This window comes from Onychostoma macrolepis, chromosome 15 (assembly GCF_012432095.1).
Source record: "Onychostoma macrolepis isolate SWU-2019 chromosome 15, ASM1243209v1, whole genome shotgun sequence".
Lineage (NCBI taxonomy): Eukaryota > Metazoa > Chordata > Actinopteri > Cypriniformes > Cyprinidae > Onychostoma > Onychostoma macrolepis.
Genome location: NC_081169.1, coordinates 20849854 through 20867769, shown reverse-complemented (window position 1 = coordinate 20867769; position 17916 = coordinate 20849854). Strand labels below are relative to the sequence as shown.

At 40.7% G+C, this 17916-nt stretch overlaps 1 protein-coding gene across 1 annotated transcript; it reads right to left on the bottom strand.

Moving 5' to 3' along the window:
* Window positions 1-1669: 1669 nt before the first annotated feature.
* On the bottom strand, window positions 1670-2653 carry LOC131520559 (olfactory receptor 1-like). Its single transcript, XM_058744880.1, has one exon. It carries the CDS (start codon window positions 2642-2644, stop codon window positions 1670-1672), a length of 975 nt encoding a protein of 324 aa, XP_058600863.1. The 5' UTR covers window positions 2645-2653.
* Window positions 2654-17916: the final 15263 nt, after the last annotated feature.

Below are 17916 nucleotides of genomic sequence, written 5' to 3'. Positions count from 1 at the left end.
TTACATGCCCGATTGAACAAGTTAGCCTGATTAAAACTTGATTGAAAAAAAAAAAACTATGGAAGCATCGAAATGCAATACTGATTCTGATTTTATTACATTCAACATAAAAACAAATAACCTTAACGGCACACATAAACTCACGGAAGAAACATGAGGTAAATGTTCAAACTGTTGAGTTTATTTATAACATCTGATATTGTTAAGTAGCATAACAAGTGATCTGTTGCTGATTATCACGACTGCAAATATTACATTGTTCAAAAAACAATTAGTTAACATTAAGTTACTTACTTTTTATACACAATCTTGACTGTTGTTCTATTTCACCATCGAAAATAATTCCAAACAAAGATTAGTGATGGGTCGTTCTTGAACGATTTGTTCTTCTTTTTTGAATGAATCTTTAATGTGACTCGGGAAGAACGAGTCGTCTCGGAGAGTGATTTGTTCAGTCGCGTATGCGCAACATCCTGTAGGTTCTGCACTGAATTAGTTCACCTGTTTCGAGTCTTCAGGTTTGAGTCGTTCGTTCATCACGTGACAGCCTCATAAGCTAACCTATGCAGTCATAACCGGAAAGAGAATTGATTAGTTTGTCTCCCGAGTCTTCGAGTTTGAGTCATTAGTTCATCACGTGACAGCCTCATAAGCTAACCTATGCAGTCAGAACCGGAAAGAGAATTGATTAGTTCGTCTCCCGAGTCCTTGGGTTTGAGTCGTTCGTTCATCACGTGACAGCCTCATAAAATCTTATTTTGTGTGATAGTTATATATATATATATATATATATATATATATATATATATATATATATATATATATGTATATATATATATATATACAGTATATATATATATTCTAGATAAACTACAAACAAAAATATATATATTTCTTTTTCCTCACATTCTTTCTTGTAGCAATTCCCTCTTAGTCACATACCTGACTGATTGGCTCATTATGCAGCTCATTATGTGGGCCTTTGTCTTCTCAGGTGTGAATCACAGCATTAATAATGATAGTTCATGCCCTCTCGCATAGACTCTTTCTACTCAAAAAGTGACTTAGAAAATGTAAATCAATATATTGTTTTCTGTGAGCAAGTAAACACGACGATTATCCCATCATTTTGAAGCAAAAACTCTAGGCTACAAGATCCAGTTCTCAAAATTCTTGTGAACAAATGTTCTGTATGTGTTTTATGGCCTTATTTCAGTTACTTAAAAATTTTAGTTTTTCACAACAACATTGTTTTCTCAAAAACACAATCACATACATACATGCTGCTCACATATTATTGTAGCTCAGTTTGTGCTGAATACGGTGTTTTTAGACTTTAGCCATTAAAATGTTTATAAGCAACTGAAAAAAGTACAAATGTCAGGGCATGTCAAAACTTCTCTGGGGCCCCAAGATACCCTCAGACCCCTGAGGGTTAAGAACACAGTACATACAAGCTTAAAATCAGATGTATTCATTCATAAAAAAAATAAAAAGCATATCACTGTTGTTCAACTACATGTTAGGAGTGTAGCAGAGTGAATTTAACTATTTTCTGCTCATACAATTTTATTTTCCACATAATGAATCTGAAAACATTAATGAAAAAAAATATATAATTTAGGTAATTTAATTCCTAACGTTGAAAGAACACAAACAATCATTACAGTCATTTTGAAATGTTCTTTCTAACAATTCTATTTTTAAGCAGTTTTCGAATTAAGACTCTGATTTCAGCTGTGTTTAAAACATAAATAATGGGATTTAACATTGGTGGAAGAGTAATTGAAAGAGATACACTGATGACTCTAGCATTGGGAGTGAGAGAAGTAATTGATGAAGCAATGTACATGCATATTACAGGAAGAAAAAATATTCCGACCAACAAAAGGTGAGAAACACAGGTCTTCAGTGCTTTTAAACGTGCTTCCCAAGTTGTAATTTTACTTAAAGCAAAAAAAATGCCCAGATATGACAGGACTATAAGGAACAATGGTGCTACAAGGAACAAAGCTGCGATGAGGTTTGTTATAAAAATATTAATGCTGTTGTCGTTGCATGCCAACCTCAACACTGGTCCATTATCACAATAAAAACTCTGTACCACATTAGATTTACAGAATGAAAGTCGAGTCATCAAAGACGCTGCCAGAGCCACCAGTGAAGTGTTAAATGCCCATAATACTATAAACAGTAAAGACATAACATTATTATTCACTATGGCATGATATCTTAATGGCAAACAAATTGCAATGAAGCGATCAAATGCCAGAACAACAAGAGTGGCACTTTGCACAGTAATAAAGAAGTTCACAAAAAACATGTTAGCCAAGCAAGCATTGTAGGACATGTACTGTGAGTCAGAAAAAAAAGTCTTCATCATGTTAGGAATCACTGCATTAGTTTCACCAAGGTCAGCCAAAGCCAAGTTAAACACACCAATGTACTTTGGACTGTGCAGACTTCGCTCAAGAGCTATAATGAGAAGGACTATAGAGTTTCCAATTACAGCAATAAAATATGCGATAAATAAAAAAATATAGTAATAACTGCTGTACGGTATACCTGTAAGACCAATGATGAAAAAGTATTCAGGACGAACAATAGACATATTCTGGACAAAACTCACATTTAAAGAACTCATGGCGGCTTTGTTTTTGATGGTTTGAACAGCTGAGAATAGAAATTACCATTAAGACATAAACAAAATTTAGGGAGTCCACAAAATTGTCATCTTACTCTTCTAACAATTGTATACATTATGTAAAGTTTCTGCATGAAATTTAAATCACAGAACTGTAAACATGAAGTTATATCCAGACCAAACAAAGACTGTGGAAATCTGAACACTTGTGAGCTTCTTTGAATGAAATTGCTCAGCTGTAATTGCTTGTCTGTATTCACTTATGTAGCAAAGATCATTTGCAACATTTGCGTCATTGAATCCAAATATATCTTCTGATTCATCTCTTGAGACATTTCAGACAACACAATGATGTAATACTATTATGCCAAATAAACATTTGGCCACTGTTTTAGTTTTGATACATTTCTTTCACTAGTCCAGGGCTTTAGACCGTGAGTCTGCGAGACTGCAGAGCACAGTGTAGCAGAGGTCAGATTTCACTGATGGCGTGAAGAAACCGAGAGAGGCGTTTTCAGTACAAGCACTTCGTCAGCTATGAAAGGCCAAATGGTTCAAAAACATGTGAATTAAAAACGACTATTCGATGCTTCGATAGCAGGAGCCCGATTCGACTCCCAATCTCACAGTCGAATATTCACGGGGTGTTATGATCATACCATTTTGGCTATATGGGGGTGCTCAATGTCTGATTTCACATAGAACTACTGGTTTTCTCCCAATACGTTAATATACAGCCTATTAAGATAATGTTGTAAATAAGAATCTGAAAAGAAAGAAGATTTTAATAAATATTTTTAATGTGCGTGAATAAATCCAACCACCCCTATAGATTTAAGTTTCACTTGTTGGATTACAAATTTGTAAAATTTTAAATCTAGGTTCCAATGTAACAGTATACAAACTGAAGAAGTTATATACATTGTATTTAGCATTTATGGTGAAGATGATGACATCAGATGAACGATTCTGTTATACAAAGTTTGTAGCAAGAGGTTCCTGCCAGTTCCTGTTCTCTTATTGTAAGTCAAATAAGCCACTCTCGGAGACTCTCACGTTTTGTTTGTAATGACTCTTGGTGCCCCTGCCCCAATCTTTGGGCAGTTATGCTGATTGGATTAGGAGTGGTTAAATGAGGAAGGTTGCTATACCTGAATACTTCATTTGCATGCTTTGTTTAAGGTCATCACCCAGGTGCTTTGTTTCCATTCCTAAGCACTGCCCCCTAAATGTATATAAACTACAATTTATCACTGCTTTAGTTAGACTTAGATGACTACAGCTACGCACAGCGAGTTTTCAATAAAGAGTAACTTCTGTATGAAAGATATCCCAACGTCTCCTGGTCTCTGCTTCGACGAGGAAAAAAGTTTCCAACAGTTTTGGTGCCGTGACCCGGATAGAGCTCCTCACCTGAATTCAGATTGAAAACTTCAAGTTCAACAAAGATCTGACTTCGTTCCAGACTGAATCTTTCTGTACAACCAAGGGTTGGTGAGTGTCACTCTATCCAAAAGAACCTTTAAGACCAGTACAAAGTTGTTATCCTCTGCGCCGTCAGAGAAGAGTTAACAGACAGCTGTAGGGTTTGGTTAACTAAGTTATCCTCTAAAAATGTCTTTTTAGAGATGAAGGTTATCCTCTGTTCAGGCAGGGAAGATTAGCATTACGTGCTAATATTTGTTACCATCTGTTTCGGCAAGGAAGAGTTGGTTATCCTCTGTTCAGGCAGGGAATATTAGCATTACGTGCTAATATTGGTTATCCTCTGTTTCGGCAGGGAAGGATTGTTTATCCTCTGTTCAGGCAGGGAATATTTAGCATTACGTGCTAATATTGTGTTACCCTCTGTTTCGGCAGAGAAGAATTGGTTACCCTCTGTTTCGTCAGGGAAGTTTAGCGTAAAATGCTAGTAATCTGTGTTATCCTCTGCTTTGCCAGGGAAGGTTAACAATAGTTGATCTGTGTTAACAAGCGTACCCTCTATTGATCAGAGAAGTTTTAGTGTTTTTGATTGTGTGGTAACAAAGAAACTCACAAAATGTTTAGAAAGAATGCTAGACTGGTCCCCACAACTGAAAAAGGTGGTCTCGCGACTCCTTTGTGGTCAGATAGCGAATTCAAATCACTGTTAGGAGTGCAAATGAACCTAATAGTCACTGAGAAAGTTAGACAAGAACTAACTCAGAAATATGAGATCCATCCAGACAAGACTTGGTCTGTAGATGAGTGTAAAAAGGTATTAGGAGCATATATTCGCAAGAACAATGTGAAAGGCATTATCTGCTGCCACAGAGAATTTGGTTTAGCGCTAGCTACACAACAGTCTCAGCGTAACTCAGAGCTAGAGGAACAGAACAAAGAGCTCCGTACTAGAGTAACCTCTTTGGCTAAGAAATTGAACCGCAACAAAGCTTCAGCAAAAACTGATGTGGAAGAAGTTAGTCAGCCTGATAACAGTTATCCTGACTTACAAGCTTTCTTTGAAACAGATGTAACCATCCAATCAGTAACTGATGTGCCTGTAGATTCAGTGAAGGTATGTGGCGCTAGGAGAAGATCTCAGGGAATTGAGGGAATTGAAAGTGTTCCTCCCAACTCTTCTGTTGTCCAAGTGCAAACTGTTGCCAAAGCGCTAGGACCTAAAGATATAGAGAGACTATCTCAGAGCTTACCCTCAGCATGCACAAATTTTTCTGAATTTAGAAGAGTATTGATCAGCAAAATGCATCTCTACGACATGTCGTTAGCAGAAGTCACACAGCTGATGTCACAAATTCTAACTGAATCTGAATTCAACAGTTTTGAGTCTGCTGTTACTTCTGAACTACAACATGCCAGTAAAGGTGATTTGAGAGAAGGTGTTTTGCAAATTCTAAAGAATATCATGGGACCCAAAATAGACTGGTCCAGAATCACTAACTGTGTGCAAAGGAAAGAAGAAACTGTGAGTGAATACACTGAAAGGTTTTGTCAGTCAGCTGTCACTTACAGTGGAATAGTGGATGATCCTGAAAGTGTGCTTGATGACAAAGGACCACTAGTTCGAACATGGTTTGATGGCCTTTTATCAGAGTACAGATCAGCTTTGCCGTTCTTAGATCTAACATGGTCCACTGGAAGCTTGCAAAACAGCTTGGACAGGTTAGCTACTTGGGAAAGAGACTCTGATGTTAAAGCCAGAGTAAAGATCATAGCAGCGTCCTTTAAGGTCAACACAGAGAACCGACAGAAACGTAAATGTCCTAAGAAGGAGGGCAGTTGTCATTACTGTGGTAAACCTGGACACTGGATGAAAGAGTGTAGGAAAAGCAAAAAGACATTAGGAGAAATAAACAGCTTTACTCAGCTCCTACTCAGTCTACTTAGTACTCTGAAGCAGCCCCTCCCCACTTCACCGAACTGTTGGAGCAGTTTGCTCAGGTGTTAACTGTTAGGGCTGTGAGTGCTTAACAACAAAGCTGAACGATTATTTGTAAATAAAACTACAGGAAGGTTACTGTCACTTCCTCCCATTGAGAGAATGCTAGTTAAGTACACTCACAGCCTTCAAAGCTATACTACAGCACACTCCAGTCACTCACCTATCCTCTCTGGGTTATGATGTTTGTTATTGTTATAACTGATGTTCCATTAGAGGATGGAGATGTCGCATATTAAAGTTTGCACACCACCTACAGGGATAGGATAAGACACATGGACCAGTGAGGAGGCCAGGGAAGAACCGAATGCAACAGGCTTCGGGGGCCAACCCTGCGGTGAAGACTCCCTCATAGGCCTTCCCCATCCACTAGTCCATGCTTACCTCACTGTTTTTTAGGTGTCACAGGAAATAAGAAACAGGGAAAGAAGGATCAACAATAGCAAACTCGGACCGAACAAAGGATACAACCCTAGTGTTTGCAGTCTTTTACAACAAATACTGCTCTGTTGTTTTTTGGTTTCTTTCTTACACTGTGCGGATACCACTTGATGGCTGTCCCAAGACCCATACGCGCCGACCTCCTCACCTGCGTATGAAGCCACAACCTCTAAAAGACAACTAGACCCACTGCCGAGCCAACTGTCACGGAAGACAGAACAAAGAAAAAATAAATAAATAAATACACAACGCAGAGAATCACATATGAGAACTTCAGTCATCCATCAACATGATCAAGACATTCTTGATCTTTCAGCAAAATTACACCAGATGACTGAACATAATTCTTCATGGTTCGGAAACCTGTTAGTATCAAGTGTTTCATTTAACAAATGACCCACTCCCATCACGAGGAAATGACAGTTCCAACCAGAAAAGACTATTAAGAACTTCACGGACCCTAGCTGCATGTTTGTCAGCATGCCGTTCGTCACTACAGACAATCAACACAGAGCAAGTGCTATGTGCCTGTAACGATCACAAGTTACAAGAATGAGCTTTTAAGTGTCTAAATTTGTATTTTGTGAGAGTTATTAGAACTCTCAAAGGGGGAACTGTTGGATTACAAATTTGTAAAATGTTAAATCTAGGTTCCAATGTAACAGTATACAAACTGAAGAAATTATATACATTGTATTTAGCATTTATGGTGAAGATGATGACATCAGATGAACGATTCTGTTATACAAAGTTTGTAGCAAGAGGTTCCTGCCAGTTTCTGTTCTCTTATTGTAAGTCAAATAAGCCACTCTCGGAGACTCTCACGTTTTGTTTGTAATGACTCTTGGTGCCCTTGCCCCAATCTTTGGGCAGTTATGCTGATTGGATTAGGAGTGGTTAAATGAGGAAGGTTGCTATACCTGAATACTTCATTTGCATGCTTTGTTTAAGGTCATCACCCAGGTGCTTTGTTTCCATTCCTAAGCACTGCCCCCTAAATGTATATAAACTACAATTTATCACTGCTTTAGTTAGACTTGGATGACTACAGCGACGCACAGCGAGTTCTCAATAAAGAGTAACTTCTGTATGAAAGATATCCCAACGTCTCCTGGTCTCTGCTTCGACGAGGAAAAAAGTTTCCAACACACTTAATCTAACATCTTGGCAGCAAGGATTTAAATCATTAACAAGACAGAGTGAAAGACTAGATTTTTTCGATCAGGTAGGGTATAAGTGACTTCAAAATATTTCAGCCAGTTTATATATATTGTGTATTATTTATCTCGTATAAGATGCATTTGAGTTATGCTGCACTAAAGCACTTCATTGTAGTACTATGGTGATTATCTCTTCAGCACGCAGTGCGAGCAGTACAAACAACAATGCAGAATATTAATAACTATGACTGGGACTGTCATATACACAACATTATAATGAGAACACTATTATAATAAAACTCTGTGAATTTTTAGAGTTTAGTTGCCCTGTTTCTGCACGTTTTTGTGTGAAGAACATGTCCACAAAAGGAGTTCATTCAGACACGTTCACTTCTGCATTTGGGGCATTTTGTGCAGATAGCCTATAAGTCGTAAGATTGACATTACATTTACATTTATGCATTTTCGCAGACGCTTTTATCCAAAGTGACTTACATTGCATTCAAGTTACAGTTTTTACATTTTATCAGCTCTTGCGTTATGTTGAATAAATATCGAACCGTATTCTATATGAGATAAATTTGTTAAATCCCATTGATTAACCCTCTGGGGTCTGAGGTCATTTTGGGGCCCTTGAGATGTTTTGACATGCCCTGATATTTGAGCTTATTTCAGCTACTTAAAACATACTATTGACCAATATGTATTTTTTTTGTATTCAGTACAAACTGTGCTACAATAATATGTGACCAAGATGGATGTACATGTTTGCATTTTTAGAAAAAAAAATTATGCGTGGTTAGTAAGTTTTGGGAAAAACAATATAGCTGAAATAAGGCCTTAAACCCACACTAAATAGTTCTGAATAAGACTTTTGAGTAATCAGTCTTGTAGGCTAGAATATTTACTTCAAAATTATGTGAAAATCATTCTGCTTACTCATTCACAGAAAACAATATATTGATTAAAATTTTTTAAGACATGTTTTGTGATCGAAAGACTATATGCGAGGGAGTGGCAATGGCCTTGAATATTAAGTGAGTCTCACCTGAGAGACAAAGGGCCCTCCCCTAATGGCCCATAATGGCCCATCAGTGTGATAACTACATAATCAGTAGAAAAGGAGCTTGTTTTAACATAGAATATCAGTGTAGTTGAACACCTGATGTTGGTACAGCCCTCTCAGAGGAAAACAGTTTGAAGAGACATCAGGATTCATCTGTAGTGCACCATATCTGATTCAATAAAATACAAACAACCAAAAAAATAAATAAATAAAACCATTTGTGAGCATGTTAATATCAGGAACTTCTGTGTAATATATATATATATATATATATATATATATATATATATATTGTGACAGGGTGGAAGGACCACGCGACAAGGAGAGCTCAGTTTAAACCCCAGAGGGTGGATTTTTATTGTTAAACAAGTGAGTTTGTGAGTGGAGAAGTTGCTCTTGCTTGCAGAAGTGCAGTGTCCAGGTGTGGGTGAATCCGTGGAGTACTTGTGGGTGTGCTGATCGGTCACACACTGCTGTATAGAACGGGATAAAGAGAGAACGTTAGTCTGCTTTAAATTAACTAATTTATCTGTCCAATGCTGTCACATAACGTGACAAAAGAAAGAATGACTCGAAAGACTCAAGATGAACTAATCAATTCTCTTTCCGGCTCAGACTGCATAGGTTTAGCTTATGAGGCTGTCACGTGATGAATGAACGACTCAAACCCGAAGACTCGGGATACGAACTAATCAATTCTTTTTCCAGTTCTGACTGTACAGGTTAGCTTATGAGGCTGTCACGTGATGAACGAACGACTCAAACCCGAAGACTCGGGATACGAACTAATAATTTTTCTTTCCGGTTCTGACTGCATAGGTTAGCTTATGAGGCTGTCACGTGATGAACGAACGACTCAAACCTGAAGACTCGAAACAGGTGAACTAATTCAGTGCAGAACCTACAGGATGTTATGACACGCGACTGAACAAATCACTCTCCGAGACGACTCGTTCTTCCCGAGTCACATTAAAGATTCATTCAAAAGAAGAACAAATCGTTCAAGAACGACCCATCACTAATCTTTGTTTGGAATTATTTTCGATGGTGAAATAGAACAACAGTCAAGATTGTGTATAAAAAGTAAGTAACTTAATGTTAACTAATTGTTTTTGAACAATGTAATATTTGCAGTCGTGATAATCAGCAACAGATCACTTGTTATGCTACTTAACAATATCAGATGTTATAAATAAACTCAACAGTTTGAACATTTACCTCATGTTTCTTCCGTGAGTTTATGTGTGCCGTTAAGGTTATTTGTTTTATGTTGAATGTAATAAAATCAGAATCAGTATTGCATTTCGATGCTTCCATAGTTTTTTTTTTTCAATCAAGTTTTAATCAGGCTAACTTGTTCAATCGGGCATGTAATGTTAAACACAATTTCTCATTTACATGTTGTTTCTAATTATAATAAGATGTCACGTCAATATGGGACAGTTGAAAACATATAAACAAATGAAATTTCACATATTTTGCTGTTCGTCAGTTATTTCAACAGATAGTAGAACGTTACTATGACAATCGTTCGTATGCTCGGATACGAACTAATAATTTTTCTTTCCGGTTCTGACTGCATAGGTTAGCTTATGAGGCTGTCACGTGATGAACGAACGACTCAAACCCAAGACTCGGGATACGAACTAATCAATTCTCTTTCTGGTTCTAACTGCATAGGTTAGGTTATGAGGCTGTCACGTGATGAACGAACGACTCAAAACCAAGACTCGGGATACGAACTAATAATTTTTCTTTCCGGTTCTGACTGCATAGGTTAGCTTATGAGGCTGTCACGTGATGAACGAACGACTCAAACCTGAAGACTCGAAACAGGTGAACTAATTCAGTGCAGAACCTACAGGATGTTATGACACGCCGACTGAACAAATCACTCTCCGAGACGACTCGTTCTTCCCGAGTCACATTAAAGATTCATTCAAAAGAAGAACAAATCGTTCAAGAACGACCCATCACTAATCTTTGTTTGGAATTATTTTCGATGGTGAAATAGAACAACAGTCAAGATTGTGTATAAAAAGTAAGTAACTTAATGTTAACTAATTGTTTTTTGAACAATGTAATATTTGCAGTCGTGATAATCAGCAACAGATCACTTGTTATGCTACTTAACAATATCAGATGTTATAAATAAACTCAACAGTTTGAACATTTACCTCATGTTTCTTCCGTGAGTTTATGTGTGCCGTTAAGGTTATTTGTTTTATGTTGAATGTAATAAAATCAGAATCAGTATTGCATTTCGATGCTTCCATAGTTTTTTTTTTTCAATCAAGTTTTAATCAGGCTAACTTGTTCAATCGGGCATGTAATGTTAAACACAATTTCTCATTTACATGTTGTTTCTAATTATAATAAGATGTCACGTCAATATGGGACAGTTGAAAACATATAAACAAATGAAATTTCACATATTTTGCTGTTCGTCAGTTATTTCAACAGATAGTAGAACGTTACTATGACAATCGTTCGTATGCTCGGATACGAACTAATAATTTTTCTTTCCGGTTCTGACTGCATAGGTTAGCTTATGAGGCTGTCACGTGATGAACGAACGACTCAAACCCAAGACTCGGGATACGAACTAATCAATTCTCTTTCTGGTTCTAACTGCATAGGTTAGGTTATGAGGCTGTCACGTGATGAACGAACGACTCAAAACCAAGACTCGGGATACGAACTAATAATTTTTCTTTCCGGTTCTGACTGCATAGGTTAGCTTATGAGGCTGTCACGTGATGAACGAACGACTCAAACCTGAAGACTCGAAACAGGTGAACTAATTCAGTGCAGAACCTACAGGATGTTATGACACGCCGACTGAACAAATCACTCTCCGAGACGACTCGTTCTTCCCGAGTCACATTAAAGATTCATTCAAAAGAAGAACAAATCGTTCAAGAACGACCCATCACTAATCTTTGTTTGGAATTATTTTCGATGGTGAAATAGAACAACAGTCAAGATTGTGTATAAAAAGTAAGTAACTTAATGTTAACTAATTGTTTTTGAACAATGTAATATTTGCAGTCGTGATAATCAGCAACAGATCACTTGTTATGCTACTTAACAATATCAGATGTTATAAATAAACTCAACAGTTTGAACATTTACCTCATGTTTCTTCCGTGAGTTTATGTGTGCCGTTAAGGTTATTTGTTTTATGTTGAATGTAATAAAATCAGAATCAGTATTGCATTTCGATGCTTCCATAGTTTTTTTTTTTTCAATCAAGTTTTAATCAGGCTAACTTGTTCAATCGGGCATGTAATGTTAAACACAATTTCTCATTTACATGTTGTTTCTAATTATAATAAGATGTCACGTCAATATGGGACAGTTGAAAACATATAAACAAATGAAATTTCACATATTTTGCTGTTCGTCAGTTATTTCAACAGATAGTAGAACGTTACTATGACAATCGTTCGTATGCTCGGGATACGAACTAATAATTTTTCTTTCCGGTTCTGACTGCATAGGTTAGCTTATGAGGCTGTCACGTGATGAACGAACGACTCAATCCCGAAGACTCGGGATACGAACTAATCAATTCTCTTTCTGGTTCTAACTGCATAGGTTAGGTTATGAGGCTGTCACGTGATGAACGAACGACTCAAAACCGAAGACTCGGGAGACAAACTAATCAATTCTCTTTCCGGTTCTGACTGCATAGGTTTAGCTTATGAGGCAGTCACGTGATGAACGAACGACTCAAACCCGAAGACTTGTGTAGTGAACAACAGTCAAACTGGCATTCCAAGGACCGGTGTGGAGGGAGATGTGCCCCACTGTGATTGGTTCTTGGTGGAGGAACATAAAAAGATGTTCAGAACCATCAGATAAGATGCCAAGACAACTGCCAGACACCTCTAACAGGACAGCAAGGGAGACCTTCTGCATCCACGACCACCTAAGAGAGGACTTCTCATTGGACTACGGGATGACCCTCACCATCACATCCAATCCTAAGGTTTAGGAAATGACTGCCATAAAAATTCCTCCAGATCTCTGGATGCAACAGCAGTGGCCGAAACAAAGAAAGGCCACACAGATCTATCCAAATCCATTCATACCCATGTTTGGAGACCTTAAATGGATGCAAACTGCAAGGGATTCACTTCATCCTCAGACGAAGTACAGTTTATGTTGATGGCCATTGACTGTTAACACAACAGTTCACGGAAGCAGGCCTATTAACATATTATGGTATGAATAAGTGATAGTTCAACAGTTTCCTATCATGTTTGGACTCTTTTTGCTCCTCATGATGCTGATAATAGTTTGAAAGAGGTTTGGTAAAGAAATATTGCATGGGTGAAATATTAAAGACACTGTTTAACTTTGTACTCCACTGTATGCAAATGAGTTCCACACTAGGGAGGGCAACATCATGGCCATCTTGGACACAAGTGGCCAATCACATTCCTGGAATGGAGAGGCGCCAGATTCCAATCTCCTCCTCATCAAAAAGAGATAAAGGTACCTTCCCAAAAGACACTCCTTGTTCTGAGTCTGAGTCCTGTTACCAGGAAGGCAGCAACAGGAACACTCCCCGTTTCTGAGTCTTTCATCTAGAGAGACACCAACAGAAACACCAAAGTTCTGAGTCTCTGATACATCCAGAGAGACAGTAGCAGATACTACGTTCTGAGTCTCTGGCCTGATGAGGAAAGAGATTTCAAGACAGCTAAGGTTTAACTCAGCTCTTGAGCAAACCTTCTTTATCGCATTTGGCTGCCCTTCAGTTGCAAAGGACCCAGCAGTGACGGACCCCGTCTGACTCTTCCCGCTCCGAAAGCAGCACAGCTCAGTCCGCAAAGGACCTCCGCAGTAGCAGACACTGCCTGAAACCCACGGCTCCTCAACGACGCAGCCAGGCTGCAAAGGACCCCGTGAAGACCCATCTGATGCAGCTGCCGGTCCATGCTCTAAGGACCCTTTGTGGCACAACAGAAGTTCAGCATCCTCCAGGTCAGCATTAACGGCTACCGGAACGCAACTTTGTGCCCTCCCCACTGTACGCAGTCTGCATCACCAGTGGAAGACTTCTCTACCGCCGGACTGATCACCCGCCCGTGGAACGTAATTATAAACTTACCAAACCTCTTTCCTAAAGACCTTGGCTTAGTTTATACCTGCAGCCTATGTTTCTCTAATCTGTTTAGATAACATTTACTTGGGGTCAGCATTACGAATAATAGCTATATTATTTTTTCAGAGATAAATAAGCATTTATTTATCGTTAATTCCACCAGAGCCATTAAGTGGTTCCCATCAGCAACATTTCCATAGAAATCTCTTCCATTGCTACATTCAGCTCAACAGCATTGCATTCAGCCGTTCTGTGTTCATTCCATTTATTTGTTTCTGCGATTTACTCAGTATCTTCCTTCATATTTAGTTTAGTCTATTATTCTCTATTAGCAGTGCATATTCACTTATTGGTATCATCATTAGTTGTTGTATTTACTCTTGCATATCTATTGTTAATAAATTTCATTTATCTTATTACAATTGTGTCTTCTTTGTGTTGATGATCCAAGGCTCTACTAGCTAGCTAAATCACCAATCTTTCAAATAAATCAGCTGATCAGCTCCCTCCAATGTGTGCAATTCAAATTATTGAACAGCTTGTGGGAAACACACCCACATTGCCAAATTACCAGTCTTTGACTGGTGCACTAAACTAAGTGAAGTGGGAACTGGTCATCTGATATACTCATAACCGCACCTTGAGTGACGTGTGACCCAAAATCACAACGTCTTAGGTGACGTGAGTCCCACATACTACACTTGTCAGGTAAGAGGTGAGGTGAGCTAATCATAGACTAAAGACCCAGGTAAACAATGAATTAATCTTTTCTGTTTCTTATAGCATTAGTTTTGTATTGTTTGTAGTGTGATCAGCGTTTGCATAAGTAGTAGATGTGTTAGGGAAGTAGTACGTAACATTTTAATTATATTTTTCTAATTAGATTTGTTCATTTTGCTGAACGAGACTCAAAGGTCCGAGTCAGTAAAATGATCCGAACTTCCCATCACTAACAAAAATCAAAACAAAACGTCTCGGTTACGTATGTAACCCTCGTTCCCTGAAGAAGGGAACGGAGACGTCACGTCGGATGACCGACGAATTGGGATCTCGCCAGAGAGACCAATCCACTTCGAGTGTAACTAAACGAGCCAATGGATATTGGCATGCGATCATTGCATCCCGCTGCCGCTGATCACAGCGTGAGTATAAGAGGCAGCGGGTGCACCGCATTAATCCATGCTTTCGCTGAGGAGCCGAGCCGTTGACCCGGCCGCTCAGCGGTGGTACAGCGACTGTGGCGACGGGACGTGATGTCTCCGTTCCCTTCTTCAGGGAACGAGGGTTACATACGTAACCGAGACGTTCCCTTTCAGTCGGTCACGTCGGATGACCGACGAATTGGGATCCCTACCAAAACGCCACAGGAGCTGCCCCTTCCAGTGCCCTGTGTAGGCCTCCTGATCCTTCCTATAAGGTAGACGATAGGACCGGGCTCTACACAGAGAAGGTCAACTACTGTTGTTCCTTGGACAACCCAGACAATAGGACTTGGATAACACTGGGAAGCGTGCCCTTCCATTTGGAAGAGGCGCACTGCGGAGTCACCTCCTCCCCGAGGGGGTTAAGTGGCATTTAGACATGTGAAGTAACCCCGTAGGGCCCTATTGCACATGGAAGTCTCTGAGATGACACAGGCTGCATCATTAGAGATGGCAGAACGTGGTCTGCCAGGGGAAACACGGCTCTAATAAGCATACCGTGGAATACACATATGGGATCCCGGCAGGGTCTCTCATATGGGCACTAGCCTCACATCAGATTTCAAGAATTCATTGGCTGAAAGGCCTGGCGCCGGACCCTCCGCCACATACGGATGCCAGAGTGCTGGAGGACTCGACAGGGTTTGCCTGGTTAAGGAACTCTCTGGAGAATTAGGCGAAAGAATGTCGCAAGCCGACTCTGAGCCAGGCATCTCAGTGCCACTACCCGTTTGAGGTGAGAACACAGGAGCAAACCGGTTCGACACGTAGGCTATAAAACCTAGCGAACGTGTTAGGAGTCGCCCAACCTGCAGCTCTACAGATGTCTGCTAGCGAGGCACCACGAGCCAGCGCCCAGGACGATGCGACACCCCTAGTGGAGTGAGCACGCAACCTGAGCGGGCAGGGCACACCTTGTGCTCCATAGACCAAGGTGATGGCATCCACTATCCAGTGGGCCATCCTCTGCTTGGAGACAGCCTTCCCCTTCTGCTGTCCTCCGTAACAGACAAAGAGCTGTTCTGAGGTCCTGAAGCTCTGAGTTCTATCCACATACTGTCGCAGTGCGCGTACAGGACAGAGCAAAGCTAGGGCTGGGTCTGCCTCCTCCAGGGGCAGCGCTTGCAGGTTCACTACCTGGTCCCTGAAGGGAGTGGTAGGAACCTTGGGCACATAGCCGGGCCGGGGCCTCAGTGGAGTCTGAGTCAGCCGGCCCAAACTCAAGGCACGATTCGTTGACCGAAAATGCCTGCAGGTCCCCGACCCTCTTGATCGAGGCCAACGCAGTCAGGAGTAGGGTTTTCATAGAGAGAAACTTCAACTCGACTGACTGCAAAGGCTCGAAGGGGGCAGTTTGTAGGGCTCTTAGCACCAATGCCAAATCCCAAGAGGGTAGAGATGGAGGCCTAGGAGGGTTTAACCTCCTGGCCCCCCTAAGAAACCTGACAACCAGATCGTGCTTCCCCACCGACCTCCCCTCTACGGGGTCGTGGTGAGCGTAAATAGCAGCAACATAAACCTTAAGGGTGGAGGGGGACAGCCTACGCTCCAACCCTTGTTGCAAAAAGGAAAGCACGGCTCTGATCGAACATCTCCGGGGGTCCTCACGGTGAGAGGAACACCATTCGATGAACAGGTTCCTCTTCAGCGCATAGGCCCGTCTTGTGGACGGTGCTCGTGCTGAAGCGATAGTGAGAGCTACCTCCTGGGGCAGATCACCTAGAACCTCCATGTCCCGTCCAGGGACCACACATGGAGTTTCCACAAGTCTGGACGCGGGTGCCAGAGGGTGCCCCGTCTCTGAGAAAGCAGATCCTTCCTCAGAGGAATAGGCCAGGGAGGGGCTGTCGCGAGGAGCATGAGTTCCGGGAACCAGGTCCTGTTGGGCCAATATGGAGCCACTAACAAGACCTGCTCCTCGTCCTCCCTGATCTTGCACAGTGTCTGTGCTAGCAGGCTCACTGGGGGGAACGCATATTTGCGCAGGCCCTGGGGCCAGCTGCGTGCCAGTGCGTCCGTGCTGAGAGTTGCCTCGGACAGGGAGTAGAACCACTGGCAGTGGGTGGTTTCTGGAGATGCAAACAGGTCTACCTGAGCAACTCTGAACCGACTCCAAATCAGCTGGACCGCCTGGGGATGGAGTCTCCACTCCCCAGGGAGTGCCGCTCGAGACAGCTCGTCGGATGTGGATGGCACGAAGGGACCTCAGATGCTTCTGACTCCAGAGGAGAAGGTGGCGGGCGAGTTGCCGGTTGATATGCGCAACGGTCGCAGTGTTGTCCGTACGGACCAGAACGTCCTTGCCCCGAAGGCGCCCTCTGAGGCGACTCAAGGCAAGGCGTACTGCCAGCAACTCAAGGCAATTGATATGCCAACGCAGTTGGGGACCCGTCCACACCCCTGACACTAGTGAGGGATTGTTAGTCACCCCTAAATTTCGTCTGGTGACAATGGGAGCTAGGGCCTTCAGTGTTGTTGCTCCCAGATTGTGGAATGCTCTTCCCCAAACCATCCGTCAGGTATCCTCCCTTCTCTCCTTTAAAAACCTCTTAAAAAAACATTTTTTTTCTGACTATTACTCTTCAAGTCATTGACTGTGAACTGTACCCTGTTATGGATGTTTCTCATCATTCTTTCTGTTTGTAATCTAATCTTGTAAGTGGTTTCTGTATATTACTCAGGGTTTTTTTTTTTTTTTTTTTGTATTGATGTCTATTGTCTCTGTTCCTTAAGCCTGATTTGTAAAGTGACCTTGAGTGCTAGAAAGGCGCTATATAAATAAAATAAAAAAATAATTTCTTATTTGTAATTTCAAAAATTAATGTAAAACATTAATGTCATAACGCAGTTGTAATTTTGCATTATA